This window comes from Jaculus jaculus, chromosome 7, assembly GCF_020740685.1.
Source record: "Jaculus jaculus isolate mJacJac1 chromosome 7, mJacJac1.mat.Y.cur, whole genome shotgun sequence".
NCBI lineage: Eukaryota > Metazoa > Chordata > Mammalia > Rodentia > Dipodidae > Jaculus > Jaculus jaculus.
Genome location: NC_059108.1, coordinates 85606591 through 85620668, shown reverse-complemented (window position 1 = coordinate 85620668; position 14078 = coordinate 85606591). Strand labels below are relative to the sequence as shown.

The 14078-nt window shown below is 45.4% G+C and overlaps 2 protein-coding genes across 2 annotated transcripts; both read right to left on the bottom strand.

The window, feature by feature from the left end:
• Positions 1 to 4244: 4244 nt before the first annotated feature.
• On the bottom strand, positions 4245 to 6492 carry LOC123462330 (E3 ubiquitin-protein ligase Mdm2-like). The gene is made up of 2 exons (XM_045155565.1): positions 5936 to 6492; positions 4245 to 5118 (listed from the first exon to the last, which is right to left on the bottom strand). The coding sequence occupies exons 1-2, from the start codon at positions 6487 to 6489 to the stop codon at positions 4245 to 4247; spliced, it is 1428 nt and encodes a 475-aa protein (XP_045011500.1). The 5' UTR covers positions 6490 to 6492.
• Positions 6493 to 9496: 3004 nt separating this feature from the next.
• On the bottom strand, positions 9497 to 11521 carry LOC123462329 (pre-mRNA-splicing factor SYF1-like). Its single transcript, XM_045155564.1, is given in 1 exon segment — positions 9497 to 11521. A coding segment is annotated over 1 exon segment (2025 nt).
• Between the last annotated feature and the right edge of the window lie 2557 nt (positions 11522 to 14078).

Below are 14078 nucleotides of genomic sequence, written 5' to 3'. Positions count from 1 at the left end.
CTGCCCACTGAGATACCCTTTCCTTAAACTGTCCCAAGGCCCATGGCTGTGCTTTTCTTGACAAAATTGCATGTATTTATTGTGCACCCTTTTTTAGTGTGTCTACTGTGAAATAACTGAGTCAAGAAGGCCAGTGTGTCCACTCACACTTCCTCTGTCATCTTCACTGGAGTGCATTCAGTATCCAAACTAGTTGTCTAAGAGTTGGATTTGAGGGTTAAAATACTTATTTACCATATTTATAACAACTGTAACTGTAACTGCATTTGCCTGCAAAGCCAAAGGAGCCCGGTTTGATTCCCCAGGACCCATATTATCCAGATACACAAGGGGGCCCATGCGTCTGGTGTTCGTTTGCAGTAGCTGGCAGCCCTGGCATGCCCATTCTCTCTCCCTATTTCCCTGTCAAATAAATAAAAATACTTTTGTAAAGCCTATGGCTAGCCAGGCATGGTGATGCATGCCTGTAGTCCCAGCACTTGGGGGGCATGAATAGGATGATCACATTGAGTTTCAGGCCACCCTGAGGCTACGTAGTGAATTCCAGGTTGGCCTGGACTAGAGGAGACCCTACCTCAAAAAACAAAAGAAAACAAAAGAAAAAGGCTATGGCTGGAGTGATGGCGATGGCTTCGGGATTAAGGCACTTGCCTACAAAACGAAAGCAACTAGGCTCTATTTCCCAGGACACATGTAAGTGAGATGCACAAGCTGAACAATGAAATTCATTTGTAGTGGCTGACGGCCATAGCACACGCAGTCTCTCACTTTCAAATGAATTAATAAAAATAAAATATTTTTTAACAGCCTATGACAGGAAAAGTAATAGCCATAGATGGATAAACTAGTATTATCTGGTTAAGTGAATGTATTATACATATAAAACCACCCTCTAAACACTTATATTTATGTCTATATATTAATGCTACTATCACTTTTGGTTACAGAACTTACCTTTTCAGATGGTGACAACCACTATAGAAACCCAAACCTCACCAAAGAGCTGAGAATGGGTGACAGTGGGGTGTTCCTGACTAAATGAGACATCTATATCACACCCTCTATGGTCCATTATAGAAGAGGTGGTAGGAAGAATCTCAGAGCCAAGGAAGGGGAGGAGTGCCGTGCAAGGCTCATCCTGTCACAGTGTCACTGTGATAGTCATGATATCACCTACACAAGACCTGCATTAACAACATGGAGAAAGTAATGTCATCAAAATAGAAGAGACACTAGTCAGAATGAAGAAACTTGGTGGAGGGGACACAGGGAGTAAAAAGGGAGGGTGGTGGGAGGGGATGATAGATGGTCTATATGTAGATGTCTTGCATTCTTGCACACATTAGATTAAGTCCCCAGTCTAGTAATTCACTATGTCACCCTCAGAAATGAGACTTTTGCACAGGTAATAAGGGTCACATTGAGGTGACTGTGATGATCTGAGACAAAGTCACATGTACCCAGGCTGTCCTCTACCTCACTGTGTAGGGTGCCCTGAGCTCCTTACCTTACATCTCCAAGTGATGGGAAGACCGGCGCATGCCACCACGTCCAGTTTTATGACCTGTTGAAAGGCCACATTTCTGAAGGTGACATGCTGAATTACTAGACTGGGGACTTAGTCAGATGTGTGTAAGAAAGCAAGACATCCCCTCCACCGAGTTTCTTCATTCCAACTAGCGTCTCTTCTATTTTGATGGCATTACTTTTCCCCTGTTGTTAATGTCGGTCTTGTGTAGGTGGTATCATCACTGCCACAGTGACATTGTGACAGGATGAGCTTTGCAAAACATTCCTCCCCTTCCTTTGGCCCTTAGATTCTTCCTACCACCTCTTCTATAATGGCCCATAGACGGAGTGACAGATGTCTCACTTAGTGAGGAACACCCTACTATCACCAGTTCTTAGCACTTTGGTGAGGCTTGAGTTTCTACAGTGGTTGTCATCATCTGAAAAGATAAGCTTCTGCAACCAAAAGTGATAGTAGAATTAATGCAAACACATAAACATAAGTATTTAGAGGCTGGTTTTACATGTATTAATACATTCACTTAACTAGATTACTAGTTTATCCACCTATGGATATTACTTTTCCTGTCATAGGCTTATAAACATATGTTATTTGGGGGCTGGAGAGATGGCTTAGCAGTTACGTGCTTGCCTGTGAAGCCTAAGCACTCCAGTTTGAGTCTCAATTCTCCAGGACCCACCTTAGCCAGATGCACAAGGCGGTGTACACATCTGTAGTCGTTTGCAGTGGCTGGAGGCCCTGGTGTGCCCATTCTCTCTCTCTCTCTCCGTCTTTTGCCCTCAAATTAACAAAGAAAAACAAAATTAAAATATTTTATTCTTAATTTATTTGGGAGCGATTGCATTGCTAAGGCCATCAGCCACTACAAATGAACTCCATTGTTTACCTTTTGCATCTGGCTTACATGGGACCTGGGAAATTGAACCTGGGTCCTTTGACTTTGTAGGTAAGTGTATTAATTACTTAGACATCGCTCCAGCAATAGGCATTTTTTGTTTGTTTGTTATGTTTTGTTTTGTTTTTTCGTTGTTGGGTCTCCCTGTAGCCCAGGCTGACCTGGAATTCACTATGTAGCCTCAGGGTGGCCTCAAACTCATGGCAGTCCTCCTACTTCTGCCTCTCAAGTGCTGGGAATAAAGGCATACACCACAGTGCCCAGAAAGCCATAGGCTTTTTTTTTTTCCAGCATAGGCTTTTGAAAAAATATTTTTATTTATTTGACAGAGAAAGTGGGAGAGAAAAATAGAGAATGGGCACACCAGGCCCTCTAGCCACTGCAAATGAACTCCAGACTCGTGCACCCCCTAGAGCAATCTGGCTAACGTGGCTCCTGAGGAATTAAACCTGGATCCCTTGGCTTTGCAGGAAAATGCCTTAACTGCTAAGACATCCCTCCAGCAATACACTTTTAAAAGCAATTTCATTTTTTATTTTTTTCAACTCTTGATCAAATATTTAATATCATCTATTTGCAAATAAATATATATATATATATATAGTAAATCTGTAATTTTAGACATTAGTAATCCACAAGGACATACAATGAGACTCTACTATAAATTCCAAATGAATAAGGCTTCAGTTTTAAGACTGCCCAAGCTCAAGTACTGGTTCCTTCTGTTGTTTCTCAAGTCATGGTGGGGAGGCTGTTTTTGTTTCTGTTTGTTTTGTTTTGTTTTTGGAGGTAGGGTTTCACTCTAGCTCAGGCTAACCGGGAACTCACTATGTAGTCTAGGGGTGGCCTTGACCTCTTGGTGATCCTCCTACATCTGCCTCCCAAGGGCTGGAATTAAAGGTGTGTACCACCATGCCCATCTCTTTTTCTGAAATTTAAACTAAAGATGTACCATTAATACAAAATTATCTTTCTGCTACCCTGAACTTATGGTCCAGTTAATTTTATTTCCATACCTGAACATGTATAAATGTCATGCATGGGAGAAAAATAACCGGGCCTTAAATCGAGGGCCATTTTCACTATTTTGCTCAAAATTCTTATGTTATATATCAAGAGGCTAATCTACTTAGAGACGTCATCTTAGAATAGCATTTGTGTTTTAAAATGAATAGTTCTCAAATCTGAATTAATCTTTCAGAAGGCACTGGGTTTTAAAAATGTCCTAAAGCATAGGTCTGTTGACTGTGAGAAAACACATAACTAAGTCCAAAAAGGTGTTTTCAACTGGAAGTAGCACCTACCCCACACACTGCAAATAGCAATGAGTCTTTCTAGAAAATCACATGCATGCTTCAGCTTACATAGCACCACATGTAACTCACAACTTCTAAAAGAAACTAAACAGTGTCTGAGTGTCTAAAATTTAAATGTTCAAACCTTCACACGTCCTTCTATTCCTTACATGAAAGGTACTTAATAAGTTACATGTTCTACTTACATTTAAAAAAAAAAAAAACAAGATACCTCTCACGTAAGTAGAAATTACTTAAAATATAAAGGGTAAGGATGAAAGATGAGCTGTCCAGTCCCTGTAAACTACATTAAAACCCAAATATAAATAGAAACAGAAGTGAAATTTTCCTAAAAGGAATTTTCACAATTCTTACTACCAAGGGGGATAAATTATACTACAAATAAATTTACATAGACTAAGATTTTCCTTGCCATGATATGTAAATATAAGTAACGTCCATGTGGTCTAAACTTTCCGGGTTATGTAGTTAAGAGATACAGAACTGTTTTCTGGGGAGGTCGCTAGGTGAAGTAGGTGAGCACAGTCATTTGAATGGGCTGTCTGCACACTGGGCAGGGCTTGTTCCTTTTCTTAAGCTTCTTTGAGCATGTGAAGCACGACATAAGATGTCCTGTTTTGCCATGAACAATGCAACCATTTTTAGGTCGACCTTGGCAAATTACACAAGGCTCAATGGCATTAAGGGGGAAACTAGACTCCATACTTTCTTCCTTGTCTTGTGTTTCTTCCTTCTTCATCTCTTTCAAGTCTTCTTGGCTGCTACAAATCATGCTGCTAGAAGTCGATGGCTGAGAATGCTCTTCACTTTCTTGAGACTGGAAGGCTTGCGTGACTTCATCATCATTTTCCTCAATCCATGTCTCTCTGGAGTCGTTCACTGCAGTTATTGTTTTACCATCAGGCACATCCAAGCCCTCTTCTGTCTGAGCCGAGTTTTTTAGTTTGGCTTTTGCAAAGATTTCCCCTCTATCTTTCCCTTTATCATCTGGAAACCAGCTCTCACGAAGGGCCCAACATCTGTTGCAATGTGGTGGAAGTGGAGGATTCATTTCATTACAGGATGTACACTTCCAATAGTCCACTAATGAAATTTCAGGATCCTTTTCAAATGAATCTCTATCACCCTGTCCTGCCTGATACACTGTGACTTGAGAAACGCCATCATCTTCTTCTGAGAGTTCTTGACCTTCTTCACTAATATAATCTTCAGAATCAAGAGATTCAACTTCAAATTCTACACTAAATTGATCAGAAACTGAATCTTGATCCAACCAATCACCCGAATGTTCACGTACACCATCATCAAGCTCCTGATTTGAGGGGGCCTCTGTGGACTCGCTGCCACTGCTTCTTTCACAGCACAGCTCCCGTATTGAAAGGCAGGATGGAAAATTTTAAAGTAAACTTGGTGAAGAAATAGCTGGTTGCTACAGGCAGGGGACAGCCTGAACTGTATATTCAGAAGTAAATAAAAAATAGGCTAAAAGAAAGACTGCGAATGGCCCAAGATATGGGTTGGTCGGGTCAACCTAAACTTTATGACCCGGGAAGGGGAAAAACAAAAATACAGTTTTGAGAAAAACCAAAATAATAAAATAGTTTCCCAAGACAGCCTGACCAAGGACTTAAACTCTGGTTATGCACAAATAAGATATGTAGACATAACTGTATAACCTTGGCAAATACCCTTGTGAACCCTCCCCCCATGCTCCCCTTTCTCTTCCTTGCTAAAAACCCTATAAAAAGAAACACCTAGGGCTGGAGAGATGGCTTAGTGGTTAAACGCTTGCCTGTGAAGCCTAAGGACCCCAGTTTGAGGCTTTTTTCCCCAGGACCCACGTTAGCCAGATGCACAAGGGGGCACACGCGTCTGGAGTTCATTTGCAGTGGCTGGAAGCCCTGGTGCGCTCATTCCCTCTCTATCTATCTCTTTCTTTCCCTCTCTCTCTGTCACTTTCAAATAAATAAATGAACAAAAAATATTAAAAAAAAAAAAAAAAACACCTAATAGGGCTCAGGGTCGACTCCTCTGTCTCCTGCATGAGATACGTGTCGACCCCAGAGCTCTGGTTTCCCGAATAAAGCTTCATGCTTTTGCAGCAAGTTGGGTCTCCCGTGTGTCTTTGGGTGCGTGGTATCTCGAGACTTGAGTGAAGGTCTCCCTGTGGGGGAGGGGAGGTCTTTCAGTATCACACACAGAGCCAGGCTTTCATCAAAGGAAAGGGATTTGTGGCGCTTTCTCTGTCGTTCACCAGTTAAGTCATCTGAGTTTTCCTCTGTCTCACTAATTGTTCTCCTTCTAGATGAGGTAGAGGGTCTAGAAGCCAACTCTGAAGATGGAGGCGTCGCTTCTTGCAGTTCTTGCACAGGGTCCTTTAGATCACTCCCACCTTCAAGAGGACAACCATTCTCACTCATAGATGTTCCAGAGTTTGATGGCTCTTGCTGATTTACTACTACCAAGTTTTTGTAGATCATTGTGTATATTTTCCTGTGCTCTTTCACAGAGAAGCTTGGCACTCCAAACAAATCTCCAAGAAGATCATTTGCACAATAAACAATATGTTGCTGCTTCTCATCATATAATCTTTTACTCATAATATACTGGCCAAGATAAAATACAACAGTCTTTAACAACTTCAAAAGCAATGGCTTTGGCCTAACCAGGGTCTCTTGTTCCGAAGCTGGAATCTGTGAGGTGCTTAGGGCACCGGCAGTAGACACAGACATGTTGGTATTGCACATTAGCCTGGATCAGGGTGGGAGGAAAAAAGGAAGTGCAGTTCTAGGGGTGGGTGAGCGCGGGCACAGCTGCCCCTCGGCGCCCCGCTCCCCTCACCGCACGCGCGGAGGCACGATGCCCTGGGCCGCGGCCACCATGTTGCTTGGGGGCCCGGAGCACCCGGAGTCCCGCGAGGAAGGCGGCGTTACCCCAGGCCCGCTTTCGAGCCGGTGCCCCCTCAAGACCCATACAGGCCCCCAACAAAGCGCAGGATGGCGGTGCGCGCCCCCTGCCGTCCGCCGAGAGTGTACAGGAAGTGTCATTTTTTATTTTTTTTAAGAGAATTGGCATAGAGTAGCTTGGGTACACGATGGCTTACTCACACTGCAAAGAAACACCAGATATGTGTTCTTTGTGAATCTGGCTTATGTAGAAGAATGCAGGCCATCAGGCTTTGCAAGCAAGAGCCTTTAACTGCTGAGCTCCCAGTCATATGTGTTTCATTGTTTTCAATACCAGGTATGAATCCTCTCTCATGGAGCAAGTCTCAAATCCAATCAGGGAGCAGCTGGTTTTCCCCATAACAGACATGCCAACATTGCTCTAGTTGTCATATTTGGTCTGGCTGCCCAGCCATAAACTTTGCCAGAACTACTGCTGATTAAGAGCACTGATGACTTCTCCTGCAACTGGCTGAATACCTCTCTCCAGCATCAAGACAGCCAGCCAACAGGGAGGAGGGTTCCACCCAGGCTTCTACTTAATTTCTCATTATCCTGCAGCCCAAATGTGGAGATTTTTTTAAATATCTGAGGGCTGCAGTAATGCCTTAAATATTATGGCACTTGCCAGCAAAGCCCAATGATCCAGGTTGGATTAGCCAGGACTCAGATGCACAAGGTGGGGCATGCCCCTGGAATTTGTTTGCAATGCCTGGAGCCATGGTGTGCCCATACTCGCTAAAATATAGCAATAAAATCAATAAAACAGTAAAATAAAATGAACAATATTTTGAAATATTGATTTATTTGAGAGAGATTATGAGAATGTGTGTGCCAGGGCTCTATCCACTGCAAATGAACTCTAGACACATGCACCACCGTGTGTATCTTGCTTACCTGGGTCCTGCAAAATGCAACCTGGTTCCTTAGGGTCGCAGGAAAAGGCCTTCTCCCTTGAGCCATGTCCCCGCCCTAATGTAGAAGTTTTAACAATCGGGATATACCATCTAGTTTTGGTGTGTGTTGCAGTCTGGTTCACATGGCTGGTAGAAATCACACAACCAAGAGAAGCTACTAGGAAAAAGAGATTTATTTTGGCTTACAGGCTAGAGGGGAAGCCCAATGATGACAGGGGAAATCCAACATCAGGTGGACAATAGCAACAAGAAGGTGTGCCAAACACTGGCAAGGGGAGACTGGCATAAGCCCACCCCCAACAATACACTGCCTCCATGAGGCCTTACTTCCCATATCTCCATCCACTGGGAACCTAGCATTCAGAACACATAAGTTTATGGGGGACACCTGAATCAAACCATCACATTCCACTCCTGGTCCCCCAAAACTGATAACCATACATGATGTAAAGAGAAATACAAAGAAAGGAAGAGAGTAAGTAAGAAAGAGAAAATCTCATTTCTGTTTTATTATGGCATTGGGATCCTTTCCAAAGTCACTGTGCACCAATGAGTAACTTAGCAGAACTTTAAGAATTTATTACTCTTTTCTTTTATACAATAGGGTTGGTTCTTCACAATGCGTCTGATCTCGAACTGCACGACTCAAGCGACTCTCCCATCTCAGTCTTCCTAGGAGCTCGGCTTACAGGCATGCGCCATTGTGCCCACCTGTTGTCCATTTCTTCACTTGCTTGCTGCATACCGGAGTTGTCACTTCAGAAGGAAAATTCCTTAGACAACTCTTCCATTTGCAGGGGGCACCCTAGGAAATAATGAGGAAACAACATTTCCTAAAATATATTATGATTCAAGATAGTAAAGGATGATTGTCAAATGGTCTTTAGTCCTAGTCTCACGAGAAGCATGAAGGGCCTTCACACAATATGCTTTAGGGGCACTGCAGGGAAGGACCTGTAGGTGACCCAGATTTCGTTCTCGGATTCCCTGACTGAAAATGCTCACGCACGGCGTGCGTAACTCTTGCAAACAAATGGGCGTTTTCCTTAGAAGGCTTTCAGAATGCTCCAGGAGATGTATGGCTCTTTTCTCCTCTCATTTCATCAGCCTCAACAGAACTTCTGGGAGCTGTGCCTCCAAACAGAGTGTCCTTGGGAGGTTGCCCTCCGCAGCACTGTGTCCTCTCAAACACACATGAAACCCTGTCACCTGGCCAGGGAATTTCTGCAGCATAGACCACCAGAGCTGGTGAGCATGTCTTGCTCTGTGGTCATGTTTTCAGCCTGTGCATGAGTCTTGTTTGCTTCCTTTCTTTCAAAGCCATTAGATGAATGGGACTGAGGTGTTTGATGATAAACTGAAATCCGGGCCACTGGTGAGCAGAGACAGGCCATGGAGACTGCCCCACTGGAAAGGTGGGATGGAGGCCAAGCGCACCAAGCCATGGATGAGACAGACTTCCATTGCTGAAAAGTAGAAGCAGAATACAAGGCAGTAACTTCTCTGCATCTCATACCCATTACAATATTCCTCCACCTTTATGACCACCGCAGTGGTTTAAGTAGTTATCATGTGGAAATCAGAGCTTCCTGCTTCCTTGAGATCCCGTGTCACCATAAAGATGACATGTACCCAAACAGTGGAACCTGCCAAATGCCTCACTATCTTACTATGGTTTTTTAAATTTAGTTTGTGGCAGCAATTTTTTTAATTAGTTTTGTACTCAGTGAATACAGTCAAATTTCTATCATTGTTAGCCTCTTCCCTGTCTGTCCTCCGCCCCCTGACCCCTCTTTGTTAACATCAATCTTTTTTTTTTTTTTTTTTGATGTGCAAGGAAGGGCTGTATACAAGGGTGGTATGGGGGAGAGGCTGTGGAGAGGAAGGGTGGGTCAGTCTTCCTTTAGACTCCCAAACACAGCAGCTGGCACACTCTGCTGCTCCAGTAGGACTTCACTGGGTTCCAGATCCATCTCGTCCTCATCTTCATCCTCACCCAGCTGGATCTCCTCAGGGTTGGCCTGCTGGGCCAGCTCTGCCAGCTCCTCCCGAGATGCATCACTCCTTACAAATGAAATCTTGCTCTGGGTTCGAGAAGGCTGGTCTCGCTCTGCTTCAGCTGCTAGCTGTTCTGCACACTGCTCCAAAAGTTTCATATCATCCATCCCGCTCTGCCCAGGAGCCAAGTCAGACACAGTACCTGTGGCACTGCCTGACACCTTAAGCATCTGTGAGGCCATGAAGTTGACCTGTGTGTTGTATGTGGCTTGCACACTACGGCGGATTCGCAGCATCTCTCTGATGGTGTCTTCATTGCCATGCTGCACCTCAAAGTCTTTCCACGTTTGCCAGAATGCCCCAGTTGTCTGGGGGTCGCAGATCTGGGAGCAGAAGCTATAGATGGCCCGAGCACGGTCGATCTCTCCAAGCTTACATTCCATGTCCACAAACCGTAGACACATCTCACGGGCATGTTCATCAGATAGCACCTCAATAGCCTTCTGGTAGATGCCACGGGTGTGGGTGACGCCATAGATCTCTGCAGCTCGCTTGATATAGATGTTGAACATGTCATACTGCTGGGCAGGCTCCACAGCCCTTGTGGCACGGTCATACACAGCCATGACATGCCGGGCCAGGCCCCACTCCTCCTCCAGCTGTGCGTATAGCAGATACAGGGTTTTAGCGTATTTGGGGGGGCAGCCATCCAAAGCTTGCTCGAAAAGGTCCCGTGCCCGCTCCAGCTTGCGGCCCCCATAGCGGGTGATGAACTTTGTCAAGTAGGTGCTCCAGATGTCAGACACATTGGGCCACTTAAACAGTGAGATACCACGCTCGTAAGCCTTGAAGCTCTCTTCAAAGTACTTGTGCTCCTCCAAGAACATGGCATAATTGATGACAATCTGTGGTGTGGCTATGCGCAGATCCAGGATGCGGTCATACACGGCCTTAGTTGACTGGAAGGTACCCAAGCTCTCCTCCAAATCTGCAAGCATCGACCACAACTTCAGTGACGTGTATACACGGTTCTGCACAGGCTCTGAGCCATCCAAATAGTCGGCTCGGCGGGCAGGCAGTGCAGTTGCCTTCCGCAGCAGCCGCAAAGCCTCATCATAGTTCTCATGCCGGAGCTCCAGCTCCCCGCATTGGCACCACACACTTGCCAGGTCATCAACCTGCTTGAAGTTCACTTTGGTGGCCTTCTGCAGGATGACACGGGCATCGTCCAGCTGCCCATTGTCCTCATAAAACTTGGCAAATGCGACCCACAGGGTGTGTGGCTTCCCTGTGGCCTTGAAGGGGTCCACTGTCTGTACAGCTTCTGTGTATGTGTTGAGGATTTCCTGGGGATGGCCCTGATGCAGGGCCACACGTTTGTGCCACTCATGGACGTCGTGTGGGTTCTGACGCAGCCGGACGCTGTTGAGGAGCAGTGGCCGTCGGCCGATAAGCTGCTCAAAGCGGGCCAGGCGTAGCTCAAGATCCACGTCATCCTCCTCCTCCCGTCACAGCTCAGATGTGGTCCCCATCTTCGCCGCAATCATACTCTCTTCAAATTGAGCATAGCTGTCAAATACCTGTGTGAAGTCCCACACGGTCATCACAGTGCGGATGGCCTCCTCATACACATCCCGGGCCTTCTCAAAGTGGCCTAGGCGGATGTAGTAGTCTGCCAGTGAGCGCCAAAGCTTGCCCACCTGGTCAGTGAAGCGGGTAAGCCCTCCACGGATGATGGCATCCACGTTGAGGGATTGTACCTTGTCTGGGTTCTGGGAGATGAGGTCGCACAGCTCATGCCACAGCTGGTACTTGGACTTGCCAACCTTGGATACAAAGTTCTCATCATTCACCAGAGTGGCCAGAAGCTGTGCAGCCTCATCCAGGCGGTCAATTGACTTGGCTGGAGGACCTGGCATGCTCATTCTCTCTCTCTTTCTCTGTATGTATTAAATAAACAAAACAGTGCAAAAAATTTAAAAAGAAAAAGAATAATCAATAATAAAAGGCAGAAGAGCTGGTCGTGGAGGCACACACCTTTAATCCCAGCACCGGAGAGGCAGAGATAGGATCACCATGAGTTCCAGGCCATCCTGAGACTACATTGTTAAAATTCCAGGCAAGCGTGGGTTAGAGTGAGACCTTTCTTAGAAAAATAAAATCAAGGACAGAAGGCTAAAGAGATGGCTTAGCAGTTAAGCGCTTGCCTGTAAAGCCTAAGGACCCTGGTTAAAGGCTCCATTCCCCAGGACCCACGTTAGCCAGATGCACAAGGGGGTGCACGCATCTGGAGTTCATTTGCAGTGGCTGGAGGCCCTGTGGCGTGCCCAATCTCTCTCTCTCTCTCTCTCTCTCTCTCTCTGCCTCTTTCTCTCTCTCTGTCGCTCTCAACTAAATAAATAAAAATGAACAAAAAAAATCACGGACACAGCCCTTGGGTGACCATGGAATCTCAAAACAAGGCTCACAGGGTTGCATACATAAAAGGCCCCTCAATGGCCTTGAGAACCCATCCCCTCAGCTTTTGATTCTTGGAGAAGCTCTCCCCTCCAAAACCCTTGCCTGATCCTTGGGGAGTCTTTCCCTGTTGACCTTGTGCCCCACCATCTCCTCCACAGCCTGCCTACCTCGCTACCTGCCTCCCCACCCAGCCCTGCCCTGCTCTTACCTGATATCTGCTCACCGAGGAGAAGATGCTCACCAGCTAGTGGCACAGACCAGCCAACTGTGAGCCAGAAGCTTCTCTAGGAGGAACCTCTTCTGTGACTCCTGCTTTTATGCTGCCAGACAGGAACTGAAGTGAGGTACCACCCACACCACTCCCAACTTAATAGAATCTCACTCTAGGCCAGGCTGGCCTTGAACTCACAGTGATCCTCCTTCCTAGGTCTCTGATGCAGTGCTGGGATTAAAGGCGTGTGCTACCAACCACACCTTATTATTGTTTTGTTTGTTTTCTGTAGGGTCTCACTCTACCCAGGCTGACCTGGAACTCAATATCACAGTCCTACCTAGGACTTGATACAGGGCTGGGGTTAAAGGTGTGAGCTAGCAAGCCTGGCCTACACTATTTTTCTTTTCTGATGCATGGTCTCAGTCTGTGGAAGCTGACCTGGAGCTCACTACCTGGATCATCTGACCTCAGCCTCCCAAGTGCTGGGATTAAAGGTTTTATTGAAGGAGTGGAGAAATGGCTTAGCAGTTATAGCATTTGCCTGTGAAGCCTAAGGACACAGGTTTGATATCCCAGGACCCAGATAAGCCAGACATACAAGGGGGCACATCTGTCTGGAGTTCCTATGCACTGGCTAGAGGCCCTGGAGTGCCCATTCTCTCTTTCTATCTGTCTCTTTTTTATAAACACATAAATAAAATATTTGTTTTACAAAAGTTTTATCATTATCCCTGGGTAGCACAGACATACATTGATTGATTGATTGATTGATTAATGTGAGTGAGAGAGACAGAGAGATAAAGAGAGAAAATATATGTACCAAGGCCTCTAGCCACTGCAAAGGAACTCCAGACACATGTGCAACCATGAGCTTCTGAGTTATGTGTCCTCTAGGCAATGGAACCAGCATCCTTTGGCTCTGTAGGCAAACACATTAACCTTGAAGCCAAGTCTCTGGCCCACTTACAGTTTTTTTTTTTTTTTTTTTTTTTTTTTTGGAGTAGGTCTCACAATGTAGCCCAGGCTAGCCACAAATTTTTACTCTTTCACAAAACTTCAAACTCTCATGTGGTGGGATTATAAGCATTTGTCCCTACCCAGACATCAACCACTACCATTCACTGTTTTGTTTCATTCAGAGGAGGTGTGCCAGTTTACCCAGGCTGACCTTGAACTTTAGATCCTTCTGCCAAAGCCTGTCAAGTGTGGGTAAGGATTACCAGCTGCAGAGTCTAGGTCTGCCCTTCTAGAACCCTTTCCTGAGTCCTCTCCCAGTTTTCCCTCTTTGGGGCTGGGATGCAGTGCAGTGGTTCAGCACTATTCTTAATATAGATTTGTTTTTAAAATACATTTTTTCGCCGGGTGTTGTGGCGCAAACCTTTAATCCCAGCTATTGGTAAGTAGAGGTTAGAGGATCACCGTGAGTTCAAGGCCAACCTGAGACTAAATAGAGAGTTCCAGGTCAGCCTGAGCTAATGCGAGACCCTACCTCGAAAAACAAAAATAAAGAAATAAAAATGTATTTTTTTAAGCCAGGTATGGGGTATGTACCTTTAATCACAGCATTTAGGAGGCAGACGAAGGAGGATTGCCCTGAATTTGAGGCCACCCTGAAACTACATAGTAAATTCCATATCAGCCTGGGCCAGAGTGAGACCCTACCTCGAACCCCCTCAAATATATATATATATGTTTGGAGGAGAGAAAGAGACAGAAGAGAGAGAATGGGAACACCAGGGCCTCCTGCCACTGCAAATCAACTCCAGACACATATGCTCCCTTGTGTATCTGGCTTATGTGGG

What these genes read in the sequence shown, in the direction of transcription:
- LOC123462330 (XM_045155565.1), bottom strand. Translation starts at nt 6,489, where the DNA reads ATGTGCAATACCAACATGTCTGTGTCTACTGCCGGTGCCCTAAGCACC. An exon ending in GAAAGCCTGGCTCTGTGTGT is followed by an intron (nt 5,119 to 5,935) that starts GATACTGAAAGA and finishes ATCCTGCCTTTC; the next exon opens with AATACGGGAGCTGTGCTGTG.